Below are 22,500 nucleotides of genomic sequence, written 5' to 3'. Positions count from 1 at the left end.
CTTTCGTATATGATGATGAGGAAGCGAATCGATGTAACCGTTTCCTCGTAGCAGACTAAAGACACCATGAAGGTAAGCCCTATTTTTAAGGATAAGAGAAAGAGGAAAGTAAAGCTATAATATGAGGCTATTGGAATGAAAACGCACCGTCTAAAACCAGTTTTTTCTCCCTTTTCATTCGATTGAAGTTCGGTTCGAACTTGACACTATCTATTTTGATGATGGTGAACGTTGAATTTCTAGCAGTAATGGCACAAAATGCAAATTAAATAATTTTATTTCCCCATTATTTCCTTTATACTTACTTTTATTTCCCCATTATTTCCTTTATACTTCGCAGCCGTATTTAATCCGCATTTCCGCGCTTAGCGCATGCTCGCGGCCATTTTAGCAGCCATCTTGAATAGGATTTCCGGTTATGGTCTTCTTCTCTACAAATCAAAGCTGTGGACGCCATGGAGTTACAGTCTTTACAATCTGGTCCGTGATATCTCGACCCGAAAAACCTTAAAAATCGAATCTGAACTTTCCTTTGCAAACCTTTGCATCTCAAGAACATATAAAACAAAGAAATTAGAAGACGCAGGCAGACTTAATAAGAACCCATTGTTAATCGAAAAGTGTCCTAGTACATGTTAAGGTCGTTTAATTCAACATGACAAGCATCAAATCGCGGAGCTAAGCAAACAGAAGATGTGCCCCAGGTTAAGAAGGTGGTAGAGTCGTTTATATTGTAGCAAAAGAGCTTTAAGAGCCCACAGATACTATTTTTCAAGATTTTATCTTAATAGCGATAAACGATATTCGCCAGTTTCGTCTATCGTCTTTTGTTGAGCTCAGTCATCCACACAAAAAGAATCATTGTTCTATAATCTATCGCCCTTAAGTTATGTAATACAGACACAACGTATTTTAAGACTTTTTTAAAATACCATACCATATAGTAAATAATTTTAGTTTTTCATTTGAATGATTAAACTGTCTGTTAAAAAACTGAGCTTAATCGATTTAACTCAGAGCTTTCTATTTCGAGCAATTGAAGTAGTATTTGAGCAGCACACTCCGCGTTGAAATTAAACCTGGAATCTGTAGATATTGTCTACCCATGTTGACAGTGCTCCGAGGATATTCTAAGAGTTTTTCTCTCACGAGTGATCTTTAGTGACACCATTGACTTTTTGCTTAAAATCATCGAATTGCCTGCATTGCTCTCATCTTTTCGAAAGTGATTTTCTTCAGTGACCAAGAGATATATCAGGAATGCAGAACGACTTGTATAAAAGTGCTGCGGGATATTTCGTATTGTGTCCGTCCATCTTAGGTAACTATGCGGTTTTTTTAGAAAGTTGATCGAAATGTCTTGAGGAAAATTTGTACCCTTCAGTCACACGATGTCAGCCACTGCTCCTATGGAAATGAATGTACTTAAGCGAATTTGGAGAGTACAAAAAAAAAAAAAAAACACCTTAAAGCTGTTAGGTGCCTGGGTCAAGCGTAAGGTCGAAGAATAAAGGGCCTCTGACTTTGATGTCAGACACGTGAGAAATAATCAAACCGTCAAGATGTGCACAGCCTCAGAAATCTCTCTCTATGGTCACACACAGGTCTTGATTTCTTTGTAAGAAGGATTTTTCTAAGTACTTTGAGTCACTCGTTTTTTCTCTAATCTCACAACTATCGGTCTTGCAACTACGACCTATACTAAGTATATGGCGGAAAATGGCAAATGTTTTAGATTCCAGCCATCGTTTATAAAAAAAAAACACCCCATTAAGTCCGATTTTTCCGATCTTCTTTCAGCCTTTTAGACGTCAGACGTCACCGTTGATTACATATCGAAGCACTGCGCTGCATTCGTTGGTAGTGGCTGCCCATATGCCAAGTTTGCCCAAGAAAAGAAAGGCATCAATGCCGAATGTTTACCTTTCGATAATGGCTACCTTTCCAAGAATGCAAGACTGTAGGTGAGCTTCAAGATAAGATGGGTCTGATGCGGGACTCGGCCAAAGGTGAAGCTTAATGGATCGAGTTATTGAAGGAGGTCCACTTTCTCACCAAGGAAAAGCATCTGGAGTAAGGAACTGTCTCCCCTCAAAGCTTCTTCAAGGGTGGCTGCCCCTTTGCCAAAGATACTACAGGAAAAGAGATTTTGAAACCGGCCGCTGCATACACTGTGGTAGGTAATTTCAGTTTCAGATTAAAAATTTTAAAGGACAATTGTGAACGATCGGTTTTCTTAAGTTAAACCCGAAATTCTTGACGCGTTTTAAGAAACGGTAGAGACAGTAATAATGTTCACGACAAATATGTAAACAGAGCTTACGATGAGACGTCAGCAGACTCGGTTGATGGCACTTGCATAGCGAAACGAGGAAGACAAGTGGAGTAAGTGATTTATAAAAACGCTATAAATCGGTACAGATCGGTATGAGGCGGTATGATGCGGTCTCGAAAATTTTGTATCCTCGTCAGGGATTTTACAGCTTTGACGTTGTAATTTAGATGATTGGTGTTAACACTATGAGTAGATGGCCTTTTTATTGATGTGATCGGCACTTCATGAAAACTGTAGAGGAAACTTGTTTCCTGTGAAGAAAGAGCATTTCACCATTTGAATCAGCGAATTACGCACAATAGATCCGACGCCTTCTATACTCCCCCCCCCCTCCCCCATACCTGTCAGGATGGCGCCTGCAAAAAACAAAGCTTTTCCTTGCAGAAATACCTTTAAAGATGTTATTGGCGCATCATGAAAACTTGGGGGAAAATTCTTTATTCTTTGAAGAGAGAACATATGCATATTATTGTTTCAATCAACAGATTTTAAAAGACCAGTAGATTGGGAGATATAGTTTTTTTTAAGTTCTTGCCGTGACACTACAAAAGATGCTAAATATCACAAGTAACTTCACAGTGGCGTCTCCAGCACGTAATTGAAAACAAACTTTAACTTCCTTCAGTTGAAATATCTAAATAGGTTTGATCAGCACATCGTGGAAACTTTGAAGAAAAAATTAATATATTCCAAGAGAGAGCATTCTACCATGCACTGAAGTCAGCGAATAATGTCGGAAAGAGCCGCTAATCATAAATTTGCGAAGCATGCAAAGGTCTGAAATGAGATGCCTTGAGTTTAAGGTTACCGTGCTCCTTCAGGGGTGTCTCGCGTGCAAGCGATGTAGCGCGTCCGGTTTAAACTGTAGATATTAAACTCCTATATCAAATTAAAGCTTATAGGACTGGCTATCAGACTATACCAAAAATTTTGAAAAAAAATGAATTGTCGAATTTTTCACGACTTCTAAATGCGAGCGCCCGAAGCACGTTTTGAACGTTACATGTCAAAGCGAATTTTGTTTTTCGCTTATTTAATGTGTTCCTCCGTTTCCGGGGCCAAAGCGCTAAAAAAACCGTGTCTACGATTTGCCATGTTCAATGTCAGTGAAAAGTTACTGAACATTTTTGAAATAGGATTAAAAAAATGTGGAGTGATCGTACAAAAATCGCTCTTGAAAAAAAAGTACTTAGAAACAAAAAATTCGGAGATACGCTTTTGTTGTTTATATGTAAAACTAGCTTCTGTCAAAATTTGAGAGCAATCGAACAAATTCCATTTGACTTGTAGCTCTTAAAAGGTGATTCGGGCGCTCGCATTTAGAAGTCGTGAAAAATTCGACAATTAATTTTTTTTCAAAACTACTGGTATAGTCTGATAGCCAGTCCTATAAGCTTTAATTTGATATAGGGGTTTAGATATCTACAGTTAAAACCGTACGCCGTACATCACTTGCACGCGAGACATCCCTGAAGGTGCACGGTAACCTCAACAAGGTGATTCTATCTTATGGAACAGTGAAATAGGGTAATGGTGGAGTGGCTACAATGCGAAGTGCCTTGTTGTGTGAAACAAGTCTTACAAAAATGGAATTGCAATGAAAAAAAGAAAATAATTGATAAGTGATTCGCTCCTATGGTTGAAGGCGCTACTTATTTTGAAGATTAGCCCACCAGAGATCAACGTTGTCAGGTTTTATTTGTACTAGAGTGAGCACGGCTCGTTACATCCGTGGTTACGTCGTAGTCAACTGAAAATTAAATAATTTCGGGATACATTATTATTTACAATATTCTTAGTGGAAGCGACAGACGGTTTCGTAACTTACAATTTGTGTTTCTGAGTAGTTGGATCCCTTGATTCGCTATCTCGATGCTTTATCTTGATGCTTGCGTTTACGACCTTTGATGACCAGCTTCGAATGTTGTTACAGCATAAATTGTTCCTTTTAAATTATAAGTCACATGACCTAATTTTCCCGCCGCGCGTAGTCGAGGCGAATTCGCAATTACGATAATTAATTCTAATTCTCTACTACGCGCTCCACTGAACATGCAAATCAATAAGTAAGCATAGCTTTATCATTATTAGAGCCTACAGGAAACTGATAGAGGAACCGGAAATAGTGAAGTGGCAGAGTGGCGGAATATCATACAACGTGGAATGCCTTCGTGTGTGAAACAAGTCTCACAAAAATGGAATTGTAATGAAATAAGAAAATAATTGATAACTAAGCATAGTTTAATCATTATTAATAATTATTAATAATTGATAACTAAGCATAGTTTAATCATTATTGGAGTCTAGACGACAGACCAATAGAGGAACAGTGAGGATCTTAAGCTAGCCCCTGTAAGTTATCATTATTATTATTATTATTATTATTATTATTATTATTATTCATGATTTTCAAAGAAAAGGCGTGAGAGCAATGAACGCAATCTAGTTAAGAAATGCAAGCCACCATTGTCCACAGTTCTTTATGGACTACTTTAATTATGATAAGGATGTATTGACCAGAACTGACAAGGAGCAGTGGTAAATTGAGACTCCCGTCTATAAAGTTAGAATGTACGAATGAGTTCGTTTTTATCATGGCTGTGTAATTTTTAATCAGATTCAGTTTTTAAGATTTTTATGATTTTTCTTGTAATTTAATTTTTAAGTCCTTTATATAACATTGTATAGCTATTTTTAATTGTACTTAATTATCACTATTATTTCTAGTCAATTTAGTTTATCATATATGTAGGGCCTCTATCGATAGCAGTTTTTTCATCTCATGCAAAAACTGAAGGAGTTACCCTATTAAAATAAAGGTTTTTATCTATCTATTATTATTGACAAATAATTATTTGTCACCATTTGAGTATTGGTTGAATGTCATTTTAGCCACTACATTCTTGAATCATCTTTTCTTCTGGAACAGGGTATTCATAAATACGTGGGATGCAGCTGGTTTTCTGTTCTGAGACAAATCTTCTTCGACACTATAGCTATAATTATTATTCTAGTTGTTTTCAACGCTAAAAAAATTGCTCTAGATCAGTTGCTATATGCAGTCTTAAACTGCCTATTTTAGTGTGAGGCCGGCCGCTGGCCTTTCTAATTGTATTCAAGTTTGCTATATACATATGCGTTATTGACCACTGAGGCGCGAGGTCAGCCGGGATGGATACTGGCCGAATCCTGTTTTTGCGTTTTTATTTCGAACGATTTTGGGAAGGATCACATGGTTTCAGCGGGAACAAAAGAGGTATCAGTCGTCCCGTCAGAGTGTAAAGAGAGGGGGGGACCATGCAACTTTAGAAAATTGACTGTTAGTGAGGGGCATGATAAGATTATTACAGAGCCTCATGGCCGGGGTATCAGGTAAACTTCATCGTGCCCCGAATAAAATCCTCCACAACAGTACGATTAGGTTCTTAGCCTTCTCAAACTCAGCCAAAATCCGATGATGCAAAATATTATATACGATGCTGATCTGTAAGACGTCCTTCAGGTTGTCCGCGAGAAGGTTGGTACGAGTAAAAAGAAGGCGCGAAAGGAGATTAATGAACAATGTATGCATTTACTTCGAGCGAGCAATTTGACAAATCGAGACAGCAAAGTATCAATGAAACCGTTCTCTGAAAAAATATGCTGAGTGCTGTACATGCTATGCTGATCATGGTAAAGAAACTTTACGCGCAGCATCAGATGGAAATGAACGTAAATCTACAACAAATGCCATGTGAAACCTCAGTTTCATGCTCGAGAACAAAAAGATTATAAGTTAACGTTAATCTGGCATTTTCATAATATGCACGAAACGCACACACATACAAAATCAAGAAATAAACTAACAAACAAAGACAAAACAGCTCAATCGCAAGAAAATTAGCCAATAAGTTCGCGCAAAAAGCCCTTCTCATGATCAGTTTTGTGGTGTATACCAGTTTTCAATAACACTGCAAGCCAACCTGCGACAAATGTTAGTTCTGGACCACTTACCTAATTGCATTTATAGGAAATTTTCATGGTTATTTGTTTTACGACTAACAGTTAAAATTTCACATCTTTTACGCCTGACGGATAAAAATATTTGCCGTTTTATGGCTAGCGGTTTACCCCGTTGAGACCCTCTCTTATAGACTCGGGTTTTAAAAGATGCTGTTTGCGAGTTTTATTCCGAGATATTCACACAAGTGTAAGTGCCACTTCGATCAGACCGACATTAATTATCGCTTTTCGACCATTACTGTATATCAAGTTATTACAAAGTGTGACAGCTTACTTTACAAAGTGCGATGATCTTTTATCGCAAAATGCAACAACGTGGTGCAAAAAAATTTCGCTTTCATAAAAAAAGGAAGGTCCATTATGAACCTTTTACCATATACTTGCTTGTAAGGTCGGAGGATTTTGGTCGTGTCTGAAGAAAATTGACCTGATCGGGAGTCAAATTAGCAGTCGATTTTCTAGGGTCCCCTTTCATAATTGGTTAGCGACGACTGACCCCCCTCCGCTCCACCTGAAAACAATGAGATCCCCCAGAATCCTTCGTCTCCCTTAGGTGACTGGTCCCTAAAAGTTATATTTAGAAAACAGGTGCGTCATGCATAATCATTTTCATAAATAATGGCAATTTGTCCGACGTCACTTTGTTGGGAAACGTTAATTTGGAGAAACTGCATCTCCTGGTGCTCGACTCTCAAGGCTCTTCATCACTCATCACTCGCTCTTTTTTTAACGCGGTGACTGAACAATAACTAGCACTAGCACTGACTAATCGAAGTCAGGTCAATTTATCTTTATGTCGTTTAATCACCAACCGTAAAGTCAAATGATGATGTCATGTTTGTTCAATTGATTTACAAATATCACAATCAAATAAATTGAAGGGGATTTCTGTCTTAAATAAGAGACTGACTGGAGTAGAACTGAAAAATAATAAAGTTAAGGAAGCTCTCATAAGGAAAAAGGTAACTTTTAATTGAAACAGATTTATGAAAAGACGTTGCAAAGTTAAACCGCAGAAAGGGAAAGGGTTCATATCAATTTTTGTGTTTAGCAGTCATTTTACACAAAAATGAACTTTTATTACCTTAATTTTCTCCTCAAAAGAAAGCTCGCAAACCTGATGGGAAGTTTGGTTTCTAGTCTCCCTCAATTTGCGAGGGCTCAGCAGGGGCGCCTGGGATACTTTTTGCAAGATGGTGGAAACGTTGTGAGGAAAAATTGGCCTGACCACCGCGCAGTGATGGAGTTGTTTTGATCTTTCCTGAACGCATAAATTGCAGAAATGGTCCCTCAAAACATAGCCAATCACGGCCACGCAAGAAAAATAGCAAGATTTTGAACAAAAACTGACTGATGTTGGAAATTATCGATCACATACGAAGTGAGGTATGTACCGCTTGTATATGAGAAAACCAATACTGTATTCACATCTGGTTAGATCTTTACATATCGTATGGTGTTACAAACCTTGCACCGAAAAATTCTTTCAAACTTCTAGAGAATATGAGATGTTTCTTAAGAAATTTCAAGCGATTCTTGCTACGTTAATGTTTCGTGCTGTTGATTGGACGTGCTTCTATTTTGTCAAATGCATTTGTGTTCCTAAAGAAAATTCAAACTCAGACGGTGCATACCAATCTATCGATGTAGGTAATGTCGGCGTATTTGAAAATATATTATTATGTAGCCTTTGTTACAACTTCCTCTGTTCCGATTGAGATAGAAAAAAAAAACAGCTTTTGGCTTGGAATAGTGCCACAGTACAAGTCAATGGTACTAAGTTATTTTTGGTCTTGCAATGTCAAGTGAAACATATTTATCTCAGCTGTCTACGAAACAACCCCGGGCCTCTTATAAGCTCTATGTATTTTCTGTACTCTGTTGAAGAGCTGGCCGAGAATTGTCAACCCAGCCATACTTAAACGAATAAACGAAGCAAGGAATAGGGGATAGGCAAGGAATTCTTACACCGATTCTTTACCAAGATCAATTCTTGCGCAAACCGGTGATGAACCACCCCTAGAAAAACCTGTTTTGAACGAGTACTATTAAAAGAACTGCAGCTATTTATATTCCTACAGACGCGTGCCTTCTTTATTCTCGTAAATCGATGCAATTATTTTTCTTAAATACATTCAGTATTTAGAGAAAGATGTTGTTCTTCTTGTGACGAGCGTGGGAAAAAGGAAATATTCTAAATCCCCGTAAGGAATCAAATCTCAGACGTTCGGATTTCCGCTCTCCAATGTTCTATTATTGAGCCACAGGGACTCTCATGGTGAGCTAGGGGTGAGCCCATGTAGAAGTTACATGGGTGAGTCCATGTAGAAGTTCATATATGCAGTATTTTTTATTTAGGCGGATCACTTCTCTTTAAAATCGAACCTTCGTGTCAGCGCAGGGAATGGAAATATCGTGCATCATTCTACTTTGTCTCAGTATCTTATCTTACTTGTGTCTACTTCATCTCATTTTCAAGCCGCGGCCTTATGCATCATGCCGCGTCAGTTGCTCTGTTTTGATTTCGATCACCCTACTGTGAAATATTACTGGATCTAGAAAAGACTGACTGTGAAGAATCTCTTATGTACATGGCAAATATATAATTCAATCTATGTACTTAGATACAAAACAATGAATTCTATCAAATTCGGAGTTTTTTGATGGACAATATCGAACGAAATAACATGAAAAGTCGATTCATTTTTGCGAATAACGCACTTTGAATTTTCAAAAACATTTGCTAAGATTTCGCAGTATCTATTGTAACAGTAACGGGATTGTAACACTCAAAGGGTCATTCCGGTGTTGGGTAGTCCATCTGAGTAGTTCAACGGGGTTATCCATGGTCAGGGGGTTATTAATTGGTCCATCATTGCGCAAACCTCTGTGCAGAGGCAAGTGCTCCAACGATAAGCAAATAGGTGATAAACCATTGATTTACTACCAGTATTAGGCCTTACTACCAGTATTAGCCTAGGTAAATAGGTAAATATACCCCTTCAGGAGACTGGCATGGTATGACGACTAAAAACGTCCGCGGCTGAGAGGTTATCCGAAAAATGAATATTTGGCCGAGAAGCGAAGCCTCGAGGGCAAATGTATCAATTGGTGAGAACTTTAGTTTTCAAAACCCTTTGCCAGGGGAGGCATTAGTCAAATTATGGTCTTCTAAACACCACACGGCCTCTTGAATTATGTCAACACCAGGCTACCAGACAATTACAAAGTTTACATGTAAAAACCTGATGTTCACAAATAATAAGATGGCGCTTCGTGGGAAGTTGTTAGATTTCCACTCACGTTCTCCCCCATAAGGGAACGTTTTCCGTTGATGGGTTTGGGTTTGGGTTTAGGTAAAACCAAGGCAAAAACAGGTTCTTAGAAAATCTTGGAAGGTTGGGCAAACCACAAACCCTTGTCACTTTCGGCGCGACATTTTTCGTGAATGTGTCTGTAAAAGCCCGGTAGCCAGGCACGGTCCGAAATGGACCAGGAGAGGGACAAAGGATTCCTAAGTGACGTAGTATTTTTAGATCAAGGTATTTCTGGTCAGAAGCGTAGAATTTTTTTGACAACCGAGCGATTAAATAGGTTGGGCAAACCACAAACCCTTGTCCCTTTCGGCTCGTTATTTTTCGTGAATGTGTCTATTAATGCCCGGCAGCTGGGCACGGTCCGAAATGGACCAGTAGAAGGACAAAGGATTCCTACGTGACGTAGTATTTTCAGATCAGGGTTTGTTTGGGTCAGAAGCGTAGAATTTCGGCAACCGAGTGGTTTCATAGTGATGCACATGCCCATAATGCACATGCCAAAATACAACTAGGCTTCCGCTAAGTGAAAACTGAAAAAGGATCTGACTGGGCTAACTGACGACTTAGTAGTTTAATTTTGTCAGAAATTCCTTTTATTTCCATTCTGATGTGTTGTTTAAAAGGTAAGTTCTTAAGCCAGTCAGTTTCCTACCAATATTTCAACTTTTATACACATGCAGGGCTTGGTGTTGGAACTTTTTTGTTTGGGAGAGTTGCCTCGGTATTTGATGAGATTACGAGACAAGGTATCGGATTATTTATGGAGAGCCTCCGCTCATTCGGCTGGACTGTAACGACCCCATTTCTTAATGTAGCGCTACGGAACTGCATGAGTCAGTCATTGCTAATTTGTTATTTTATGCTCGTTGCCTCTATGTGTTTCGGCGTAGGGCTTTTCCCGAAAGTTTTTTCACTTAATTCGCGATTAATAACTCCCCTCCCTTATTTAAAAGTTTTCTTCTTATAACGAGAATAACATTTAACAAATGGTAAACACCACAGCGTACACTAGTTATGGATGTACGCGGGAGGTTGCTAAGCACGAAAGAAGCGTAAGAGTCGCTCGAGGTGATAGCCGAGAGCGACTATAGCTTCTTGAGTGCTTAGTAAACCTCCCAAGTGCATCCATAACTCAATAGTGTACGCTGTGGTATTTAACATTTGTTTTATAACATAACATTGATACATTGTAGCTAAAGAGTTCCCTTTTATTTAACAAATCTTACGTGACCAGAAACAACAAGCGCGCGCGGAAAAATACTCTTTGCATTTGCGCACGTCAGCAGCGTACACTCATGGGCAAATGGGGGACGCTAAATTGACCAATCAGAGCGCGCGCTTTACTTTGGCTATGTTATAAAATGATTTCTCAGGTCACTCTTTGGTCATAATTTCATCTGCAGTTGTCTGCAAGCTGCGTTATAACAGTGTTCAATCTTTTATCTAGAAAAAAAATTGAAACTTAAGTTTTATATCTTTGGGTTTTAAAACGATTTTCGCTTTTAATTTGTTGTGATTTAGCTTCGAAAGCTAGTTTCCGCTTGAGGTACTGAAGGGGAAGTTAACACGAACAAGTTATATCCTTATGTTTAGGCTAGCCACTTCACATCCCAGTTGTATTCAAGTTCGCAGTATGTTGTTGAATCATGTCCTTTGTCGTAGCCTAAGCGAGTTTTATCGCAGGAATACCAATACCTTTATAAGAGGGTCTCAATGGGGCTAACCATCAACCGTCAAATGGCCTAAATCCGTCAACCGTCAAAAACCCAATATTTTTACCGTCAACCGTCAAATAAGCAAGCCAATGTTAGCCGTCAAATGTCTCAGATATCCTTATATGCAAGTCCTTTAACTTGTAGTCGCGAGTAAAACTGGTTAGCGACAGAACTGACTTTCGGTGTAGAAACACTTCCGGTGTCGTAAACTTTCAGTCATTTATTAATAAAGAGTGTTGTGAATTAATAGTTCTTTACAAACGCGTCATTACGAAAAATTACAGCCAAATTCGGGCGTTTAGTTCGTTTTATAAACGACATTCCAAAAAATTAACCGTCAACCATCAAAAGGGCTTATTTTTAACCGTCAACCGTCAGCGTAATCCCCCCCCCCCCCCCCACCCACTTGAGACCCTTTTACAAATTCTAATTTAAAGTTTGGAGTGCTGACATTTTATCACGTTCGCATCTATATTGCGCTGCATGAGCTGTGTAGAGGCTGGTCATTAGTTATAGCCATGAGGGGGGGGGGGGAGGAAGGGGGGGGGAGGAAGGGGGGGCGGAGGATTTCCTTTCTGTCACAGTACAATTTACCTAATCCCCTTCTTAAGCTCTGTAGTATTATGATAACCTCCCCCCCCTCCCCCCCTCCCTCCGCTTACTGGCAGTCAATTTCCTACAGTTCTTGCAAGGTATAAATCTGTTGAGTCATATTAAGGGAAAACTAGCCGCAGAACGCGCAATGTACGCTTAGCGAAAGGCACCAAGGACCCCCGACCTGTCATTTAAATTCTCTTTAATCTCTTTCCCACTAACCTCAAATTCATCTTACTCTTCCCTTTTAGCACTCCGACTCTCACTCTAATTGAACACTCTGTCTTTTAATCTCTCTGACTACTTTTTCTAAAGCACACACTTTTTTTTCTTCGGTAGGTATGCTAGCCGATTGACCTTTTAAACGAAATCAGTTTGCGGTTTTGTGGACTCTTATCAAATTATCTTGAGATAAGTGTCGTGATCTCGCGTTTTAAGTAGATCTCAAGTGACATAATTAGCATAGATCTTCTATTGTAACGCTAACTCGTGCGTTTTGTGTCCAGATCTTGAATTATAACTCGGATTCTCGCGTTACAGCTTTCGATGTCGCATTAAAAGTCAAGATCTCCTGGTGTAAATGGAGATCTCGAGTTAAAACTATAATAATAAAATCTCCCTCCGTAGCCAATAAATCAAACCAAGTATGACCCTTGAGAGTCAGTGTAGGATACACGAAGGTCGCTAGCCAGGAAAATCATAAAACTTGAGGAAGTAATTGATTAATAGAGGAAGAGAAAGCTGCTCTTTATCGAGTTCTTCCATTTTTCACGATTCTTCGACTTAATTTCAAAAGTCGTCCGTTTCGGAAGAAGCTTGCGTGCAGTCGGTTTCATTACTTATTAGAGGGATTTAGCGAGAGGACGGGAATGTCAGTTGACAACGGCGCACGCAGCTGATGAAATGACGTTACCGTCCTCTTGCCAGTAAATGAATCGAAGCTCTGTTCCTTTTCTAGAACCATTTTACCCATGTTGTGACAGCCTTAGTTTGAAAAATATAAAATATTTCTTAACAACAGCAAAAGGACAGCATTCTGGGAGTAGCATAAAAATGTGCCACAAAGCATCCACCAAAGAAAATAAATACAACTGATTGACCCTCCTTTAGTGCAAGGCTCATGTTGAAACTCTCCTGAGCCCTTTTCTATTGTAGCGCGGGCTGACCGTTTAGAAAACTATGATGAATGACAAATCAAAACAGGTTTGTCTGAATCAGAAAGGTTGCCCCACATAGGTTGTAGCTTTCTGAAGTCTGCAAAAACTAAAAGTTGTACGTTGGACAACAGGTTTTTTTCTCACACAGAGCGCATTGCATTCCGAGTCAAAGAAAACGTGATAGTTGCTAACACATGTTTCATAACACCTGCAAATTCTTTTTATTAAGGGTACTATATATTTGTATCAATAGATAGTCAGCTCACATCTTGGTAATTGCAAGCTCTTTTTTAGAAAATCCAAATGATAGTCTCATCAAAAAATACATATATATATATTTGCGCCATTAAAGCTTAGCTTTTTCAGAAAAGGCACTGATCTAAATCGGAAAGAACTACAATAGAAACTCCCGTGGGAAAATCTTACAAATCACGTGTAATGATGCACCTAAAGTAGATGTTGCACGTGGCTGGTACATAACCACCAAGAAAAGTTACGAGTCAACTTTTAAACAGCTTCTGTAGTTGGCGTCAGGCAGAGAGATGACATATAAAGGAAAGAAATGCAAAGGCTAGATTAAGTCAATACGAAATATCTTCATCTATTTGTGTGTCTCGAGAATATTCTCCTCACCTTTGCGTGAGGGTTGAGTTACGTAACCACGCCGGTCGGTGTTGAAACTATGATGATAATTAATAATTGTTTAATGAATTCCCCATTTGTAGATGAGTCCGGCAGTCAACGATTCTTTCCAAAAGTGATAGTTTTACTTTCTGTAAACCCGCTGACTTCATTCTTCAACTTTTGCATGTCTCGCAGACTAAAAAAGTTCAAAAACAAAAATACCGGCCAAAGGTCAGAACGATTGAAAACGATCTTTCAAAACAACAAAAGAAGTCACGAACAACATAGACCCCAATTCCAAGCTCAGGTCTATACTGAATAAAGAAAGTCTTTAATGGTCTTCACACATGTGTAATGTCAGTTTGAAGTCTTATTTTTACTGACGTGTTATGTTCCTTTTTTTAGATTTCGGTTTCACAAGTTGGAGGTACAACAGCGTTGCATCATTGATTGGACGGACCGAAGAAGGCTCTACAATTGCGGTTTGACAACCTTGTTTTTGAGTTTCACATCACTGGCTGGAGTCGGACTGTGATGTCCATATTGGCTAATATGGACATCACGCCTTTGCTTACCCGATGTTGCATTAGTTGTCTTCCGCAATGAGGTTAGCGCAATGATTTACATTTTAGAGTCATGATCGGTGCAACAATTCCTTGTCCATATATTATTCCGGACATTGTCTACTTAGCTTTGAGGTATTGGCCGACTTTACAATTTTTGGCTGGCTTCTCAAAAGGAAGGTACCTGAAGTAGAAATTAAACTAAATCTGTATATCTCGGCATAAAGTGCTGGACCTCAAAGCGACTCACGAGTTGTCATCAGCGGGTGATAGGATACACTACGGTTGAATCAGTTTTATTCCAGTGGATTCAGTCAGTGCTCCCAGAATTTTTGAGAGTCAATTATTAGTGACAGCTTGATGCCTTTTGAATGTTTATGATCTTTACAGAAAACTGTTTTATCATGGTTAGAAATACAGTCTCCCGGCCTAGTAGTTCGCGACCTCGAAACGTCAGCTTTTGTAATCGTTACGGTGGCGAATTTACCATTTCAACTTTGTTGATATATCCATATTTTTTAGATCACTCTGTGTCTGCATGGCTTACCACATCTTTGACTGTGCATACCAGACGTCTAATCTGGGTGATGTTGGCGTGTTTGAAGGCTGTCGTTTTGTATTATCGTAATTATTTCCTTTACAGCGTTTGTTACCAGTTTTTAAGTCTAATCAAATCAAATCTCAATGGCCGACTATGCTATGTTTGTCTCGCAATGTTTTTTAACTTGTTTTTTTAACTTTCCATGAGCCAAGTCTATGGCAAACTTCACATTCATGTAGAGAAATTTCAAGCGACTTTTGTTAATTTAATGTTTCGTGTTGTAAGTGCACGCAAAATGAAAAAAAAAAATTATTTTGGGAAAAGGATAACTCCTTGACAGTGCATACCAGAAGATCGATCGATCCGGGTGACGTTGGTGTACTTAAAAACTTTTTATTAGGTAAACTTTCTTACAACTTTTCTGTGTAATCAAAGAAGAAAAATCAACTTCGCTTTGGAATAGAGCAATCTCAGCGGCACTGTACTATTTTGGTCGCTCAGTGTAAAGTGAAACCTAATTTTGTCAGCTGTACGTGAGCCAACTCCGTGGTTCACTTCATATATCTGGTACTGATGAGAAGCTGGCCATGAATCGTAATCTCAGCCGTTACTTCAAAAAAATAAAAGGTATAAGGAATAGGAGATGGGCAAGGAATTGTTGTACCGATTCGGACACTAGAACATATACTATTTCGCAAAGCTTTGCACAGTAATCAACTGATGCAGCATTCATCGGACAAGTAAATGAATAATGGCCCCTTGACCTACTACCAATATTGTCCGATATTATGTAACAGCCTCCGGCCGGTGATGTGAAACCATAAATAGAAGGTTTTCAAACCGCAATTTTCGAACCTTGTTCGGTCCTCCAATATTGCTCAATGATATCTAGTTTCGATGGTGTAAAGTTATATCACCAAATTGTCAAATCGAAATATAAGAAAAGGAACATATCACGTCAATAAAAATAAAACTTTAAACCGAAGTTACGCTTGCGTGAGGATCCTTAGTAATTTTCTTTGTTCAGTATGCAACTGAGTGTGGAATTGGGGTAATTGTTGTTCGTGATTTCTTCTGTTGTTTTGAAAAATCGTTTTCATTCGTTCTAACCATATGCCGGTATTGTTGTTTTTAAAATTTTTTGGTCTGTGAGACATGCAAAAGCTGTTGTTTTCTGGGATACTTGAAACTTAAAGTAGACTTTGTTCTCTACAGTTTACCTTGAAAAGAACTTGTGGAGTCTAGAGCCTTAAGAAAGAATGAATTCAGCAGGTTTACAGAAAGTAAAACTATCACTCTTGGAACGAATCGTTGACTGACTCAGCTAATAATAATAATAATTTAATATTGATATTGCGCAAATTAACATGCGAATATGATCAAATGCGCATCACAACACTTTTCGGGGGACTTTGGCCGGAGTGCATCAGCAGTTTACAAACAATCGAAGGAAACTTATTTGAAGACGCCCCCTCCCCCCCCCCCCCCAATTCCCAGTAAACAGGCCAGACCACATCACAGTAATCTCGTGAGTGGGTTCTTTAACGTTCCCTGCGGTCTAACCAAACTAACTAATTAAGAAATGCAGAATAACAAAATCTCCCTTCGTAGCGAATAAATCAGACTAAACAGGACCCTTGTGGGTCACTGTAGGATACACGAGGGTCGCTAGTCAGGAAAATCACGCAACTTAACGAAGTAGTTGATTAAAAGAGAAATACAAAGCGACTCTTTCTCATGTTCTTCCATTTTTCATGATTCTTCAAATTCATTTCACAAGTCGTCCGTTTTGGAAGACGCTTGTGTTCATTCGGTTTTATTACTTAATATTAAATTATGGGTATGAGGCAACATTATGTAATACCTATATTAAATACTGTTATCTATGAACACGTGCGAGTACATGTGAGTTACCAATGCAAGTAGGAATGAAAATACTTTAAGGAAAGAAAAGTAGAACCTTGTGGTTGCGTTCTCCATTCACCCTTACCCCAATCCACGGTCAGTTACACAATCGAAAAATCACTTTTGATTTACTTGATATTTTCAAAGTACAGCTTTTAGTTTTTTCAGGCTTCGGAAAGCTACTCCCTATGTAGAGCAACCTTTGTGATTCAGACAAACCTGTTTTGCAGTAAATGGTTTTAACCTGGGGGCAACATGTGAAAGTGTAGTGTGATCGTCTGAGTGTAGTCATGGGAAGGACGAATTTTGAAATTAAGTCGAAGAATCATGAAGGATGGAAGAATTTAATAAAGAGTCGCTTTCTCTTTCTCTATCAATCAGTTAGTTCAGTAAGTTGCATGATTTTCCTGGCTAGTGACTTTCATGTACCATACAGTGACTCACAAGGATCATGTTTGGTTTGATTTTTTTCGCTAGGAAGGCAGATTTTTTTAGTCTAGTTTTAACTCGAGAACTTCATTTCCACCGTGAGATCTTGACTTTTAATGCGAGATCAAGAGCACACGCGAGATTCCGAGCTATAATTTAAGATCTGGATATACAACGCACGAGTCAGAACTTAACAATTACTAGTGAACTTCTCGATTATTTCGATTATCTGTGCCTGCGTCTTCCAATTCCCTTGCTTTATGTGTTCTTGAAAATCGAAAGGTTTCCAAAGGAAAGAGCAGATCCAAACTTAAAGGTTTTTTGGGTCGAGATATCACTGAGTTACAATAGAATATCTATGCTAATTATATGACTTAAGATCTCTACTTAAAACGCGAGATCACGAAACTTAGCTCCAGATCTCCAGATTTTTTTTTGATAAGAGTCCACAAAACCGCAAACTGACTTAGTTTGTCACGATATGAACAACCGTTGACTTCAGATTGCTCGAGCCTTTTCCAGAGTTACAAAGCGAGATTCCGAGCTCTAATTTAAGCTCTGGATATAAAACGCACGAGTTAGAGTTAAAATAGAAGATCTATGCTAATTATATGACTTGAGATCTACTTAAAACGCGAGGTCATGACACTTATCTCCAAATCTTTTGATAAGAGTCCACAAAACCGGAAGCTGTCCTCGTTGGTCACGATATAAATTACTGTTAACTGCAGATTGCTCGAACCTTTTCCATTCTTCAAGTGAGTCTCGTTTTACTTGCTTATCCCCTTTTCACCTCATTTTATTGGTTTAAAATCACCTCAATGGCTAAATATCAAACAAAGACCTTGGGTATTGACCGAGTTATGATGCGAAAATGTGTTAAGAGACGGTTAGCTACTTGCTATTCAAAGGACTAATTCTCCGCTCGAGCTACCATCCATCACAGGCAGACAAGTCAACATCCCATTCATCATGAAACAACAGCATGAAGTATATATGTTGTCGCTCTTTTGGGAGATTTTGTTAAAGGGTACGGTTTGGGTTAGTGTTCTAAAAACAATTTATCCAAAAACAATTATCTTAAAAAGTCAATTGGCCGGCATACCCACTCGTACCTACCGAAGAATAAAGTTTGGGCTTTAGAATAAGTATTCAGTGATAATCAAAGAGAAAATCTTCGATCAGAGTAAGACTCGGAGTGTACAAAGGGAAGAGTGAAATAATATTTGATATAAGTGGAATTATATTAGAGGAAAGACATTAAAGGGGATCAGAAGAACAGATAGGGAGTCCTTTGGTGCCTTTCTCTAAGTGTACGTGGCGCGCTCTGCAGCTTGTTTTCCTCGTTACTATGCCTCAAAACATTTATGCCTTGTAAGAACTGCATGTAGAGTAATGACCAACCTCTAAACAGTTCACGCGGCGCAACATAGATTCGAACGTGGTGAAATGTTTACACTCTAAACTTTTTTAAATTCGTATTTAAAAAGGTATTACGCAATGAAACTCGCTTAAGCTAAGACAAAGGACATGATTCAGTAACATACTGTGAACTTGTGTGCAATTGGGATGGAGGGTGGTCACTACATAAAAACATACAGATATAATTTCATGTTGAATTTTCCCTTTGGCACCTCAAGCGGAAATTAGCTGTCGAAGTTAAATCACAACAACTTTAAAGTGGCAATATCTTTAAACTGAGCCCAAAGATGAAAACTTTATTGTTAAGATTGAACACTGTTATAACGTAAAAACTGCTCTTGAAGACAAGATCAGACAAAATCATGACCAAAGAATGACTTGAAAAATCGCTACAATATTCTTGTAGAAGAATGAAAACCTTTAAAATTGTTGACTACAAAATAAGTATAAAACCTATTAGGAAAAAAGCCCTACACCAAACACATAGCAGCAAGGAGTATATGTGACAAAAGTAACAAATAACAATGAGAACAGACGTAACTGACTCATGCAATTCCATAGTGGTTCATTAGGGATGGGGTCGTTACAGCCCGGCTGAATAAGCGGGAGCTCTCGATGGGTAATTCGTCACCTATCTCATCATCTCGTCAAATACCAAGGCTTTTTTTCCAAACAAAAAAGTTCCAACACCTACCCTGTGTATAAAAGTTAAAACATTGGAAAGAAACTGTCTTACTTAAAATCGTACCCTAAAAAAGACACCAAAGTGGAGATAATAAGAATTTCTAAAAAAACTACTCAATCATAGTTGACCCAGTCAGATCCTTCTTCTTTCTCTCAGCGGAGGCCTAGTTGTATTTTGGAATGATGCGCTTTCCATGTGCATCATGGGCAAAGATTGGACAGGTATTTGCAGGGAATGGCCAGGGTCCAGCTTTCTTCTCAGCCTCCTTGGAGATCTCATGAACCCTCTTCACCAATTTCTCGAATGCAGCTCGACCCTTGGGAGTGGCTGTCATATCCCGCATTTGGGCCAATTTTCCCACGTACTCACCCATGGTTGTCAGGTTCTTGAATGGGCATCCATTCTTAAAGCCGGGGCAGTTTGCGGCGATTCCTTTCATTTCATCAGCAAGAGCTTTATATGGGCAAACACCTTTGCCAAAAACTGGGCACTTCTCGACGATCTTCTCAACCGTTAAAGAATATGGATACTGCGGGTTTAAGTGAAAATGAAGTTAACTAGAAACAAGAATATTGACTAGGCACCGGTACACAACAACTTAAATAACTCAGCCGCGAGCCAAACATATTTTTCTTCACTTCAGGTTATAGATTCTATAGAATATTCAAATTTTCGAGATTTGTTCTGTAATGAAAAAAAAAAAAACAGTAGACGATGGCAATTGTTTGGCGTTGCTTAAAAACTTCAAAGTATAATAAAATTCGTGTTCCTTATCTATACTTTAAAAAGCTCTTTATTGATGTTTTCCCTATAAAATTCTCATTCTGAAAGCAAAATTACCTACCACAGTGTATGTAGGTTTCAAAATTTCCTCCTTTCCACTGGTATCTTTGGCAAAGGGGCAGCCACCCTTGAAGAAGCTTTGAGGGGAGACAGTTCCGTACTCCAAGTGTTTCTCCTTGCTAAGAAAGACGACCTCCTTCAAGAACTGGATCCATTGAGCTTCACCTTTGGACTGGTCCCGCATCTGAACCATCTTCTCTTGAAGCTCACCCACAGTCTTGCATTCTTTGAAAGGGCAGCCATTATCGAAAGGGGGACATTTGGCACTGATACCTTTCTTTTCTTGGGCAAGCTTGGCATATGGGCAACCACCGCCAACAAATGCTGGGCAGTTCTTCGAAATGTAATCTACGGTGACGCTTGACTTCTAAAAGATTGAAAGAAGATCGGAAAAATCGGGCTTAGCGAGGCGTTTCCTTGAAAACGAAGGCTAGAATTCAAAACACTTACAGCTATTTACCATTTGCCGCCATACACACTATCAGGTCGTTGCAGAAAGACTAATAGTTGCTAGACGAGAGAGAAAAGACTGACCTAAAGCGACCGCGAAGCAACTGTCTATGGACCGAAAGAGATTTCTGCGGTTGTGCAAATCTTTTATATCCAAGTACTCGGTTTGATTGTTTTTCTCGTCCCTCACATTTATTTATTTATTTAATTTTATTTATTTATTTGAGGATTTGTACCAAGTACTGGAGCAGAAACAATAGGAAATGGGTCCCCTACGAGGTTTAAGCTCCAACAAACCCACCCATCCCACCCAAGGGAGGACATCCATCACACAGTAATCTCGTGCGTGGGAAATTAACGTCTCCTAGCCCTGTAGGAGACGGGACCTCCATTTATTCGTCCTTATCCGAAAAGACTAGAATATCTAACCATTTCTTGATGTTATAGAGAGGTAGCATATTCTGCTCAATTATTTTAAGACCTTGATTGTTGGTCCGGCCGGGGCTCGAACCCTCGACCTCCCGCACAGCAGTCCAGCGGTCTATCCATTGAGCTAACCGGGAGGCGGTTAAGAGTCAATGCAAAAGTAATTGAGGCTCTGATCCTTCGCATCCAAGCTAAATCAGCATAGGTACTTAAGTTAGAAGAACCCAGTACAAAATATATTACAGAAATTTTAAACAATTGTTTCGCTTTCTGTCCTGAGACATCCCGTGGTCACTCGAGAATATCACTGCCGAAAGAAATGAAAGTAATTGAGGCAACAAAAACTGCATTCGATGATTCTAAGCAAAAAGCCCATGGTGTCAGTAGAATACAACCATCAGAAAATGCCTTAATCTGTTCTGAACATCGTCTGCATGAGGGTATAGGGAAGTATGAGGGTTTACACGGGGGAATAATACACAGACTTGCAATTTCAATTATATAACCTGAGGTTTAAAATTTCAACTACTATCAAATACTACTTTAATCGCTCGAAATCGCAAGTTCTGAGTTAGATTTATTGAGCACACTCTTTCAACGGGAACTTTAACCATTAAAATGAAATATACTATAACGATTATCTATAAAAATTTCAACTTATAACTACGTTGCGTCTGTATTACATAAGAGTTTTGGGCAATCGATTACATAACAATGATTGTCTGGACCGTGATGACTCAGCAAAACAAAAGACGAAAATGGTAACATATATAGATTTTGTTTATTGTTGTAGGGAATTAACTCTGACAGAATGGAAACTGTGGGTTTGTTACGTTCCATGGCTATAGTTTGAACGACTTCATCGTCTTAACCTGAGGTACATCTTCTGTAACTTGCTCCGTTTTACGGTTTGTTAGCGGCCACGCTGAATTGAATTACATTAACATATATAAGGAACTTCTCGATTATTTCGAGTATCTGTGCACGTCTTCTAATTCCCTTGTTTCATGTGTTCTTGAACGTCAAAAGGTTTGCAAAAGGAAGCAAAAGATTCAATTTTAAAGGTTTTTTGGGTCGAGATGTAACTAAAACTGAATGCAGAGACTAACCATGGCATCCACAGCTTTGATTTGTAGAGGACAAGACAAAAACTGAATTATTAAGCTTGTAAAACACTACCTCATCGATTTCCTCTTCTAATACAATCGAAAAGAGCTCGAAATTTTGAATTACGGTTTCTTGAAGCCTTGCGAGAGAACAGAAGACAGCGACCGTTTGGTAAGGATAACAGCGCCGGACCATTGTGACAGCTCCAGAATTCAAAGAGCTGCATGACCTGCACGTGTAGCCGATTCAACCGAGAAAGCTAAAAAAAAAAGTGCACAAAGCCTGGTCTCGAACGGTCATCTGGGCAGGCACACTTCATATGCCGGATTCCACCTACTGGAAACGAATACAGTGTGACCGTTTGGCTGTAGGTTGCAGCAATCAA

The 22,500-nt window shown here is 38.9% G+C and overlaps 1 protein-coding gene, 1 long non-coding RNA gene and 1 pseudogene across 5 annotated transcripts in view; 2 read left to right on the top strand and 1 right to left on the bottom strand.

The window, feature by feature from the left end:
• LOC148719031 (uncharacterized) overlaps nt 1-22,500 on the top strand; it is a 64,564-nt pseudogene that overhangs the window by 11,477 nt on the left and 30,587 nt on the right. The gene's annotated exons all lie outside the window — the stretch shown is intronic.
• The window catches only part of LOC148719034 (uncharacterized), a 14,980-nt gene continuing 5,603 nt past the window's right edge, over nt 13,124-22,500 (top strand). Inside the window, exons 1-2 of one of the 2 annotated variants that reach the window (XR_015993754.1) lie at nt 13,124-14,051; nt 14,150-22,500. The exon at nt 14,150-22,500 is cut by the window's right edge and continues 536 nt beyond it. This is a non-coding gene — a long non-coding RNA (uncharacterized LOC148719034). The remainder of the gene's footprint in view (nt 14,052-14,149) is intronic. The other variant, XR_015993755.1, reaches the window with a different exon arrangement.
• LOC148719035 (uncharacterized) overlaps nt 18,874-22,500 on the bottom strand; it is a 4,179-nt gene continuing 552 nt past the window's right edge. The window contains exons 1-3 of one of the 2 annotated variants that reach the window (XM_088740330.1): nt 22,118-22,135; nt 20,134-20,499; nt 18,874-19,818 (exon numbers count right to left, since the gene is read on the bottom strand). In XM_088740330.1, the coding sequence (XP_088596456.1) occupies nt 19,453-19,818; nt 20,134-20,499; nt 22,118-22,120 (735 nt within the window). In that variant the 5' untranslated portion in view covers nt 22,121-22,135 and the 3' untranslated portion in view covers nt 18,874-19,452. Of the gene's footprint in view, nt 19,819-20,133; nt 20,500-22,117; nt 22,136-22,500 lie in introns of those variants that run through there. The other variant, XM_088740329.1, reaches the window with a different exon arrangement.

This window comes from Stylophora pistillata, chromosome 12 (assembly GCF_964205215.1).
Source record: "Stylophora pistillata chromosome 12, jaStyPist1.2, whole genome shotgun sequence".
Lineage (NCBI taxonomy): Eukaryota > Metazoa > Cnidaria > Anthozoa > Scleractinia > Pocilloporidae > Stylophora > Stylophora pistillata.
This window is presented reverse-complemented; position numbering and strand designations above follow the sequence as displayed.